General features: G+C 42.3%; 1 protein-coding gene across 2 annotated transcripts in view; it reads right to left on the reverse strand.

Moving 5' to 3' along the window:
- Window positions 1-12,468, reverse strand: part of EXOC4 (exocyst complex component 4) — a 725,477-nt gene that overhangs the window by 101,371 nt on the left and 611,638 nt on the right. For both annotated transcript variants that reach the window (XM_032304527.1, XM_032304528.1), the window contains exon 14: window positions 11,161-11,339. In XM_032304527.1, the coding sequence (XP_032160418.1) occupies window positions 11,161-11,339 (179 nt within the window). The remainder of the gene's footprint in view (window positions 1-11,160; window positions 11,340-12,468) is intronic.

A 12,468-nucleotide genomic window follows, 5' to 3' on the forward strand; every position in this document is an offset into this window, starting at 1 on the left:
CGTGCTATTGATTAATAAGTAAGGTGTCTGAAAAAGCATATCCAGTTTACATTTGGAGCATTTTTCTAAATCCAATCTCCACAGATAGCAATTTCTTCCATTAAATTCGGACCAGCCCTCTATCTGCTTCATTTTCCCTGACGGGATTTGTCTCTCCTACCCACACTCCGCTTTGTGGCATACCTAAACTTAGTTTCATGGGTGAAGAAATTAAAAGACACACTCTTTGTCTAGTGAGGAGTTCATTAAGTCATGGTTAGTGGGCTTATCTCAAGTTTTAAAGCACCCAACTATCTCAGGGCTTCTCTAGATAAGAGCTTAGATTTAATAGTACAATCTGTGCCTTGAGGTTCAATCTTTCACTTGGTTCTCATTGCAAGAGGTTTCTGTATTTGGCAGCCAAATCAGTCCCCTTAGATTTTCTGCTCAAGTCCTGCTGCCCTAATGGCTACTCCTCCCCACCTCAACTTGGTGTCGGCTCAGGTAATGCCGCACCTGCACTAGTCTCCTCAGTCTGAGTCCTCAGCACTCCATTTTAGAGTCCTCTCTTGTTTTCCAACCCCTTCTGGCCTCCCCCGCCTTCCCAAAGATTTTCAATTTTATTTCTTCTTCCTGTTGCCATTTTATAGTTTTGTTTGAAGATACAATTGTTCAGCTGGAAGCTCCCAGCCACCACACTTAAGTATCCATGATATTACCATATTTTAATAAAATATTTCCCTCATGGATACAAACGTTGGTGCTTTCAGAGAAACAGCCCCATAATTCTTTACGGACAGATACTCAGAGCTCCATAATTACACTGAAATGCCCACAGCACTAGGCTTCTGTAGCTTCACAATTGATAATCACCTCTTTGCCGAGGGTGGTTAGGTACTGCTTTCTAATCAGTCCTCAGGACAGGATAATGAACTCTACAGATGACCATCTGACTGACAGGAGGGGAATGGTTTTTGGTTCTGCCTTTGAATAATAAGCGAGCCCTCTTTTTATAGTTTTGAAGAACAAAAAGAGTATCTTTGGATGATTCAACTTTGGCTTCTCAGACGGACACTTGTAGACAGGTGACTTTCAGACGCAGGTCCATTCTCAGACACATTCCCATGACCTCGGAAACACTGGGGAACTCTGTGCAGTGAGAGCCATGATTTACCAGGAATGATTCAGGAGCACAGATTTTAGAGTGTGAAAAGCAACCACAGGACTTGGGATCAAAGAGAAGCCCGAAGGGGCAGGAGGAAGGTCAAGGCCCAGCACTAAGGGGGGAGAGCAAAGAGAGGGCTCTAGGGAGCAGGTTGAGAGTAGGAACCCCGGGAACCCCATACTGAGTCGCCGTGCTGTGTTAGCACACACTAACACCGCCCAAGTTCATCATCTCATTTAATGGTTACAGCAACCTAAAAAGTTTAAATCATTGTTTGTATTTAACAGGTAAAGAGACTTAATTAGCTCAGAAAGGCTAATTAATTACCCTATGCTGACACAACTTGCCTCACGTGCCTCCAAGTGAATCAGATTTCAAAGTCACATATGTGCTATATTCCTGCTAGGCCAGGAGAAGTATGGGAGAGAGTCTATGGACTAAAAGAGCATCACAGATATTCAGGGAGAGGCAAAAATGGCCCTGATTTAGGAGCCATGTGAGGGCACTCAATCAGAGGAAAGAGAAAAAGACAGGGTAAAAATGTTTAAGAAGAGGACTTCCCATTGTGTATCAGTATTTAAAATGTACTAAAAAGCAAAGCATGGGTCAGCTGGAAGCTGGGGCGATAATCAGCACTAATAGCACATAATGCATCAGTATGGAGAAAGAGCTAGAAGGGTCCAGATGGTCTTCCTTATAAAATGGGAGACCCCCCAGCATCTCTACTGTTAGTAACAACAGGGCTTCAAGAGAGTCCTAGGAATCAGGTGAGCTCCCTAAGCCCAGGGACTTTCCAAGCAATTCCTACTTAAGATGAATTTCAATCAGTTTATAAATAACAGAGTACCATTACGACAGAAAATGAACAAAATGGAATCATCATCAGATTATCATTTGGTGTTTTTTACTCCTACAAAACATATGATTAGTTGTGAAGTTGGGTACAACACGGAAACATACTTGGACATTATTTTAAAAAGTGATAAAAGCTCACATGAAAGTACAGGTAGCACTAATTAAGTAAGATCAAAATAAATCTGGAGTTGGACAGTGGACATGAAACTCACGAAGGAGATATAAGACGGAGGTAATTTAATTTTCTCGGAAAAGAGCATGATCATGAGGGGCCCCTGGTGGCTCAGTCAGTTAAACATCCAACTCTTGATTTTGGCTCAGGACATGATCTCAGAGTTGTGGGATCGAGCCTCGTGTCAGGCTCCATGGTCAGCGTGGAGTCTGCTTGAGATTCTCTCTCTCTCTCTCCCCGCTCACATATTCTTTCTCTTTCAAAATCAATAAATAAAAATCCTAAAAAATGAAAAAAAACCCAAAAACCAAAAACCATGCTCATGAAATTAACCAGGGCAATGAATGTGGACGGTGCCACCAACAGAGGAAAAAGGATGGAAAGAGTGAAGCCACAGAAGGAGAGTCAAGCAAATGACAACTAATAAGACCAAAAACGGATGATGGCCTAGAAAACCTAACCTCAGAAAGACGATTAGAGCAACTAAATATGTCGGGTTGTGCTAAGCAGTGCCTGACAGGGAGCTGTCTGATAACAGTCGACAAATATTTGAAACTTGTAAATACTGCAGCAAGAGAGGAATTACCACGTGTGGAGTTTTAATTAAAAATAATCAGATGAAATTATGACAGGGAAAACTCTGGCTTAATAGTTTGACAAATGCGAAGCTGAAACAGGACAGTGTCCCATGAGATCTTGCCTAGGGACGTTTTTATTCACATTTGTGTCAAGGCAGAAAAACATACGGCGGTAAGGGTGTGTGTGTGTGTGTGTGTGGAGGGGTCTGCATTTTATCTTTCATTTACCAGTAAGGCAGAAAAAGCCCTTGACAGTGAGCTCTAGCATGGGAGAATTCATATTCCATCTTCTAGAATGGAATGAAATGTTTTATTTATAAAAGGACAGATAGATAGAAATAGGTAGACAGAAAAAAATGATAGAAAATGATAAATTATCACAGGCAATGCATAAAGGCTTCCCGGTATGCCACAAAACCATGCATGTGAGGGACGGGAGTATATAGACACCTGGACCTTTTCCATCCTTAATTTCAGTTACACAATTGACTTGTACACAATTCGCATTCATTCAATCGGTTTGACATTTGCAGCTTTTTGTATTAAGGGAGACAAGGATTCTTTGTGCCCTTCTCCTTTGACTGGCTTGAGAAGGGTAAGAGGAAAGTTTTTATTTTTAACCAAATTTGAGCCACAGTTTGACTAACTAAAAGACTGCTAAGCAAAAGTGGGCTGTTGACTCTGGCAGAGACTCAAAGTATAACATTTTGTGCCTGGTGTTCTTGTCCAGAAAGTGGGAAGTCATGCTAATCCCGAGCTTTTGAGAATAGAAGAACTGGCAAAATAACTACAAATAATTTCCCCAACAGAAAGAGGAAGAGAAATTGAAGAAGACACAAGGGGAGGGCGCCCAGTCTGAGGTTCTCCATCTTGGCTATTTGTTGACTCCCCTGAGGAGATGATAAATGCACAGTGGTCTGGGCCTCTCCCCCCCGAGGGTCTGAGTGAAAGCTCCACAGGTGATTCTCATATAAGCCAAGGTTGTGAACCAATCCTTTAAACCAGTGGTTCTCAACCTCCAGTCTGATTGGTTCGGGGATGCCCAGGCCACATGCGGGAACAACGAAATGGAAATCTCTGACAACAGGGTCCAGTATCACAATTATAAAAGCTCCCAACTGATTACAACTGATGTGCAGCCAGCTTTGAGAATTGCTACTCTATATTTCCCAGGAAGCAAGTCTTACTCATACACAGGCTTGGAGTCAACACTGCACACTGACTTTTTAGTAAAGAAAATCCAGGTAACTCTTTTAATCTCAGCACGGCTTTGTCTGAAACATGACTGTGTATGTTTATTAAGTGGTGCTCGGCACACATGGCTGTAGTCTCTGATCAAGTAGCTCTGGGGAGAAAAAACAGCTCCTCCCACACAGAGCCTCTCAGACCCATAAGATTAGAGAATGTATATCAACTGCATAATTGTTGAGGGTAGACAACTATTTTCTTTAGCAGCTATTCAACTTGTCCAAACACTGGGCTTATAAGAGATGCATTCATCATGTCAAAAAATAGTCACTAGAGAGATAAACACACAAGTAATTTATGGTGGAAAAGTGGAAAGTCGCTCCAGAATTCAGGAGGAACTGTCTGGAGACGGCTACATGAGTTGGAGGCATAAAAATCAATCCCAGAACTTCATCAGTGATAAGTCCCATGGATAGGAGTTTCTCTTGGTGAAACAATTTGATGAGAATTGCACTTTATCGCTGTGGTTTTCCCTCCCCAAACCTGTAAGTACAGTCTAATCATGGAAAGAGATTAGGCAAACCCATACTGAAGGATGTTCTGCAAAATACCCGACCAGTTTTCCTCCAGACTGTCAAGGTCATCAAAAAGGAAGAAAGTCTAGGAAGCTGTCACAGTCTAGATGAACTTGAAGAGATATATTGACTAAATACATTATGATATCCTACATGGGAGCCTGGAACAGAAGAAGGACATTAGGTAAAAGCGAAGAAAATTCTAATAAAGTAAAGACATACTAGTGATGTATCCATATTCGTTCATTAGTTGTGATGAATGAACCATATTAATATAAGATGTTAATGGTAGGGGAAACTGGAAACCCTGTACCATCTTTGAAACTTTACCCTGAATCTATAACCATTCCAAAATAAAAAAAAAAAAAATTTAAACATATCTTTTAAGATTTTTATTTATTTGAGAGAGAGTGAGAGGGAGAGAGATCACAAAGGCAGAGCGAGAAGCAGACTTGCTACTGAGCAGGGAGCCGGATGCGGGATTCCATCCCAGGACTCTGAGATCATGACCTGAGCCGAAGGCAAAGGCTTAACCCACTGAGCCACCCAGGCACCCCTCAAAATCAAAATTCTAACTAAAAAAAAAATCAATCCCTGGACCCCCACGATGGACATACTAGCATTTGACAACGAACTGAGGTGTGGAATTCTATTAGAGCGTTGGTGAACTGGGAGGAAGGTGCGCAGTGACTGGAGAAGTGTCAGTATCGCAACCAAGTTTGAAACAAGCAAAAAGGAAACCACAGTCATTTTACACTGGTTGACTCGAACATTTCTAAAAATGATTGAACAAATCAAATAATCAACCAAATTGCAACAGAAATCATCTGATGGTGTGCAAATTTGCCAATTATATGAAATTACATTCCTGCAATAGTAAAACAGCTGTCCTGTGCTGTGCCTCACTGTGAGGGGAGAAATCAAAGATTTTGAACAAATTATATAAATACAGCATAGGACCAGTGTTTCCCAGAAGTCGTTCCATGGAAGCAGAGTCCTAGGAGATGTTCTCTGGAGAGAGAATTCACTGCTAAGTTTGGGAAACACTGCATTGCTGTCAATGTGGCTGGTGTGACTGAGGAGCTGAATTTTTAGCTTAATTTAATTTAAATTTAAAGAGCCACCCAAGGGTAGTGGCTGCTGTGTAAGACCGTGCAGTATCTAGAATTTATCACGTAACGCGACAAGACAGGTGGAGTTTCTAAGTTAGCAAATACTTGTAGAACAAAAAAAGAGTGACATATTTGAGAAATGTCCTACTCTCAATGATGATGAAATTCAAAAGGGATATGTGCACTACTCCTGTAAATTTAAGGAACAGAAATTCTAGTTATACACTGGCAATGATGATCAGAAATGATCACAGGTTAAATGTTGGCATTAAAGTGCTTGCATTAAAAAAATGTCATGACCCTCCTGGGTGGCTTAATAGAAGCACGGCATGAGTGGCCTCCCCAGCACTGCCAGAACTGAATCTTGTCCTGGTCAAGACAGTGATGGAGTGGACAGAAGATTAAACTGTGAGTTTGAAGACTTGCTTCCATCCACGCTCGGGCATAGACATGTGGTGTGACCATTCTGAAGCCTCCACTTCCTCACAGGCAAAATAACTGAGTTGGACCAGATGATTTCTAAGATCCCTAGCAATAATTTCATCACTTTAAGAAAGAAGTGTAATTTGCACACACAAATTTATGGCAGTACCCTTCACAACAGTCAAGAGGTGGAAACAACCCAAATGTCCACTGACAGATAAATGGCTTAAAAAAGACAGCAGATACATACAGTGCAGTATTGGATTTCCTTCTTGTCCGGTCACATACTACAATATAGAAGAGCCTTGAAGACAGTATGCTAAGGGAAATAAGCCAGTCACCAGAACAGAAATACTGTTGATTCCACATACATAAGGTATCGAAAGTTGAATTCAAAGAAACAGGAAATAGAAAATGGTTACTTAGGGCTGGGAGGGAGAGGAAATGGAGAATTGTTCAATGGGCAGAGAGCTTCAGCTGTACAAGATGAAAAAGTTCCAGAGATCTGCTGAATAATATATTTAATGCTAAACTAATGTACATTCAAAAATGGTCAAGATGAGGCACCTGGGTGGCTCAGTTGATTAAACATCTGATTCTTGGTCTTGGCTTAGGTCACGATCCCATGGGTCCGCATGGAATCAGCTTGAAGATTCTCTCTCTGCCCCTCCCCCCACCTTGGGCTTGCATGCTCTCTCTCAAATAAATAAATCTTAAAAATATATATATATAAATGTAAAACTTGTTGTAAATGTAAAATGTAAAATTTGTTGTAAAACTAATACTACATTTCCTGAATAAATTCCAGAAACCAAAATTGTAACATTTACTCACCCTGGGGGTTAGAGGGATGTTTTAACCTTTCGGTTTCTCACACTGGAAAAGACTGGGGCATATTTTATTGCTTATCGTCCACCCACACTGCATGTGGGCTCAGCAAGAAATTCAGTCATGGTAACTGTGAGCAGAGGTGGATAGCCTGGGTCAAAGGAACGTACGGTTGGGCCCACATTCACGAATAGCCAAGTTTACCAACCAAGAAGGTGTGAGTGAACTTGGTCCTGCTCTGGGCTCCTAATTCTGCCATGTTCGGTTGCCCTTGATTCAGAGACTGGGATTGTCAGACCAAAGTCTTTAATATCTTGAGATGGGCAGGTAGTGGCCAGGGTATTTTCAGAGACATCTAGTATTTTATGGATAAAATATTCAACATCTAATTTCTGAGGCTGAAGAAAGAGGGTTAGACTGAAGTAAAGGGACTTAAAGAAAGAAAGAAAAAAAGAAAAAAGTGACCTCCCAGATGGTAAGGTTAAAGAGCAGAATATGTAATCAAGAATCTCTAGTCCTGAAGATTTTTTTTACAGAATCCAAGACAGACAGGAGGCCCCCTGAGGAAGCAGTACAGACAAAATAAACCCCTGGGCTCCTCTAGTTCTCTGTAGTCTATTTTTAAAAGCTACGCATTTCTAAAACAATACCATTAATTTTCAAATTGAATATACTCCAACAATTTTTATGTAGGTCACATTTGCTGAGAATTTTCTTAACCGGAACAGTTCATCTTAGAGTCTTTGTTTAGGATTTGTACACACAGCAGAGAGTACAAAGGGCAGATGCTATCTTGCATCTGTACTACAAGGTTGAAATTGTGATCCATGGGGACAGATACGTATAAACCTAGATTCTGAATTCCCAGTGCTAAATATGATCCTTCTCAACTTCTTTGCACTGAAACAATGTCCTGAACATAGAGGAGTTTTACAAGGTAGAGCAGGAGACAGAGACTGGGTTGTAGATGCAGAGAAAAACAGAGTCAGAAGACAAAAAGAATCGGGGGAACCCATGAGAGAAGGTCAAGCTGGGTCAATCCAAGGCCTTTCTGGAACTGTTTCTGGAGCTCTTAGAAAAAAAATGCTCATTTTTGGTCTGGGATCAATCCTGGGGCTGCTGGTAGCCAAGGATGTTGCCATATGGAAAGTGCTTGCCTGAGATGGAAAGCAATAAAGAGAAAATACCAAGAGACGGAGGAAGGGAGACAGAAGGGCTTGGAGAGAGGAGTGTGTGAGCAAAAGAACACGCATGTGTAAGCATGTCTGGGACAGGATGCTATCTTGTAAACCTGGATCCAGCCACACCTGAAGCCTTTGATTACCAGTTTTATGAGTCAGTGCATTATTTTTCCTTCAATGTGTCTGTTTCTTTCAATGGAAAGAATCCTAAGTAGAATAGGAATGAGGAAGAGGAGGGTGGTGGGGGATACCAGAAGAAATGGAACAGGAACCACGGATGGCAGTAGGATGAAAGCAAGAGCAGTGCCTTCGATATAGTCAGGACCTCTTTGAGGCGAGGAGACCCTTTTAAGTGCAAACAGACAGAGTGACATTTAGGCAAATGCTAAAAGAGACAGAAAAATTGTCTTTGAAGAAATGGTCAGCTTTCACCTCTTGGACCATTGGGCATCCACGCCCGGCCACTGAATTGCAGTCCTCTCTTCTGTGTGACATGGGATGTTCTGGGTATGTGACTGTCATGCTATAATGTTTGGAAAGACATTGTACTATGGAAATCATCTTCTGCAAATTTCCTCTAGTCCATCAACACAAATAGCTTCATCATTCTATCAAAGCCATGTATCTCCCAAATAGTTAACAGAACGGGGAGCAAGAAATAAGCCTAAAATCTTCTTTTCTGGATTTCTTCCCATCCTGCTGAGTATCCCTGAGTGCTAGATAAAAGGCTGGCATTTTCTTCATGTTACCTTGTTTCCAGATTTGGAAACACTTTTGTGGAGGTAATCACTTGGTTCGCTTTTCAAAGGAATAATAAAGAGCTTATCCCTTATTCCCTTTCTAGAGTCACACTGACACAGAGCAGTCAAAGTAACCCAAAGTAACCCATTACCAGAGACTTCCCTGCTTTGCTCAAATTATAAACATCAGTGGGCATCTCTCCTGGGAATTCAAAGAACAGATGAGTGTGGGTGAACCAGGCTTGCTGTTTGAAGGATGAACCAGGTTTGCTAAATGTTTTGTTTTAGCAAAGACAACATAAGTAGTGATTACGGTTCACTTGGGTTTTGTACTGATCGTCGAAATGCTGACAGTCACTTAAATCACTCACTGGGTGGAATAATCACCCTGAAAAGAACGGGGAGAGTACAACCGGTATTATAAAATGGAACTGAACACAGGAAGACGAAGTAACAACGGGTGTGGTAGAAGCGATCTTTGTCAGAATAACAGAGATGATTAAAGACAAGAATTAGATTTCAAGTGTACTGGGTACTCTCGGTGACATGAACACAACAGGCAAATCATGCAATCACAAAGCTGAGCCTAACTCAGAGAACATCTCTTTTTGAGAAGAGCTCGTGTCAGGTTGCCCTGTGTGCATCAACCCAGGGTCTTTCGATAGAGCTTCTGGACCGTTTTGCTTTTGCAAAACCCTTTTCAAATGGACAGAACAGAATCTGGAATGCTGAGCCCCTGGAAATAAGAGACTGCATTATGAAGCATTAGATGTTGATGGCTTGCAAACGAGAGGACCCCTTCCAGATGTCACTAGTCAACGGACCCCAGGCAGCCCTGTATTTGTAGGGGTCAAAGGAAACTGGGAAAAGCAGCATGTGGTCCTTTTACAGAACTGTTTATTCGGCAATTAGCAAAAGGGAAATGAGCTCTGACTTTGATTTTTGGTGGAGTGGGGTGGGGCTGGGAGATAAACTGGATAATTTCTGCCACTGCTTGTGACAGACTGCCTGATACTGACAGGATTAGAAAGTTGAGGGCCTTTCAAGGATATCTCCAGACACGGATCTGCTCAGACCCCACACTGTGCCCAAATTACCCTCTTCTTACAGATTCTGAGACTGAATGTGTAATTTTAGCTTCAGATAAAAAGATATGTTAAATAATAAGCATAAAAATAAAATCTAAATGAAAAGTAGTATTTGAAGACGACTTCCAAGCAGAGTATATCATTTTGCTCAAAGGCTCCCTTCCTTCTGCCCCTTTCCCTACACACAACTGAGTTTCAGGAGAGCTACAGCATCAGCGAAGGGCTGGTGAGCGTCCGAGGGATTCTGAGCTTCTAGGGGGTGCGTATTTCAGGGAAGAATTGACCCTGTGAGTTTCCTCCCCACCTCCTCCATCTCCAGGCTGGAAGCCGTGGGTTAACCAAATCATGATAATGACATGATAATAAATAACTTACTCTTAAGTTCACATCCCAAACAATGCAGGCTTTCTCGTTCTCATTATCTCCTAACAGTTAACTCTAATATCAAGTTCAAAGCTGATTCTGTTTCTTTCATGTTATTGCTGCTGTTTTACTTTTTTCCTGCTGTTTATTTATATATTCAAATCTGTCAGCACCTTTATTCCTTTTTCCTATCGTTTTTCCTTTGCTTCTATTTTAACGGCCTAACACATACTTCTGAACTCATGCTTTTGATATGCCCTAAAGTATTTATTTTATTGCCAGTGAATAAAGTGTATGTGCCCTGAAGTTTTCAAACGAGTTTTCTCAGAGTCATTGGTCCTCAATAGAAAAAAGTTTCCCGTTTTTATTTCATATCCTCTGCCTGCCATTCCTTGAATTCTGTAAGTTCTCTCTCAGCTATCCCTTTTCGGGAATCACTGTTTTTCTCGGTGTCTCTATTTTCCAGCACCTTCGTCACTTCTATTATTCTCTTGTTGGACACTTTTTCATGAGCAGTTCCAGCGAAAACATCAGCCGTGTGCTCCGCTCTGGGACAGTTCTATGCCTGACAAGTGGTAAGGAGGACGAAGGCACTGTCTTCTGTTCTGGAGACACAGTGGTGCCTTTTCCCATGATTTTACGTTTCGAAGGTTTAGTACCAAGCTATGGTGAACAGGAACCCTAAAAAGGCTTTCCGTGCTCCACACAGGCAAGTGGAGATTACGTCCGTTAGCAGGATCACCAAGTGAGAGGTGCAGCCTACGCAGAGTTCTTGCACAGATCTAGCACGGACCTTCTGACAACTTGGGACACCCCTCCTATGGGGACATGTATATGCACCTGTGTTTCAAATGAAACTACCCAGTCTAGCTTCTTCCGCCATCCCCACAACCGCTGCCGTATAGGTACTTACTCTGGGACATAGAAAGATTGGAGAAAGCTGACTTTGTTCGACCTGCTAGCCACTCCAGGCTTTCATGCATGTTGGCCAAAGCTTTGAGGTCACTGACATCACGGAGGATGTCTTGCGGAGGGATTAGCTTATCTCCCAGGTTCCCAATAAGGACTTCCGACTCCTTGCCAAAGGCTGCCCTAAGAGACAAATCAGAAACATATTTCACATATAGCATGAAAAAGAGAGGGGTGGGCAATACCGTTTTAGGTAGGGTTGTCAGTATTTCATAGCATGCTATCTTTCCCAGGTTTACTGTTGTGAGAAAACTATCATATACCTGCTTATAATTGTTCCAGTAGGAGAAAGACAGTTCTTAGAAGAATGAACTTTCCCTGATGCTCGTACCTTCAACAGGAAACAGCATGGGGCCTCACCTAGACAGTGATGGTCCCTGGGCATGGCTTTGATGCCCACTCTCTTGTTGCTTTTTCCTTGTCTCTTCTGCTATGGACACTGACCAAAAGCTTAGGGCATGAAAAATGTACATGGTTTGAAGGTTATTGTGATTTAAAAAAACCCCACCAAGTTAATCAGCTAGAAAATGTTTTAAAATGTTCAAAAGCGGGGACACCTGGGTGGCTCCAGTGGGTTAAGCCTCTGCCTTCGGCTCAGGGCATGATCTCGGGGTCCTGGGATCGAGCCCCACATCGGGCTCTCTGCTTGGCAGCGAGCCTGCTTCCCATCCCCGCTCTCTGCCTGCCTCTCTGCCTGCTTGTGATCTCTCTCTCTGTCAAATAAATAAAATCTTTTAAAAAAAAATGGTCAAAAGCAAAGAGGGTCTAGTCTTTTTAAGAGAGCAGATTATAGTTGAGATGGATGAGAAAACTCCTTCACTCGCTCCCTGACTTGTTGTAAAAGGGATCCGAAGCCAAGTACAAGGCATTAAGGTATGTACTATTAGAAAAGAGAGACGAATAAGAACCAGTGCTGGATCCTTTCACTGACTGGAAAAGTGAAGCTGGATGGTCTGCACACAAAATCCCACATGCTCATGATATCTGGTGGGGGGAGGCTGAAAAATGAAGTTCTGTGGGGTCACAGGAGGAGGGAGTTGGGAGGGCCCCTGGAGACCATGCGGTGCCGCCACAGCACGGAGGCAGAAACGGAGGCTCAGAAGGTGAACTGTTGTGCCCACATAACACGCGAGTGGCAGAGCTGGGACTCTGTCTAATTCCCGCAGCGCCCTTCCTTTCAGAAACACAGAGGGCAGAAATGACAGAAGACGACTGAGGCTGCTAGGGAGAAAAATCTTGTCTTTTAGGGACG

This window comes from Mustela erminea, chromosome 11 (assembly GCF_009829155.1).
Source record: "Mustela erminea isolate mMusErm1 chromosome 11, mMusErm1.Pri, whole genome shotgun sequence".
NCBI lineage: Eukaryota > Metazoa > Chordata > Mammalia > Carnivora > Mustelidae > Mustela > Mustela erminea.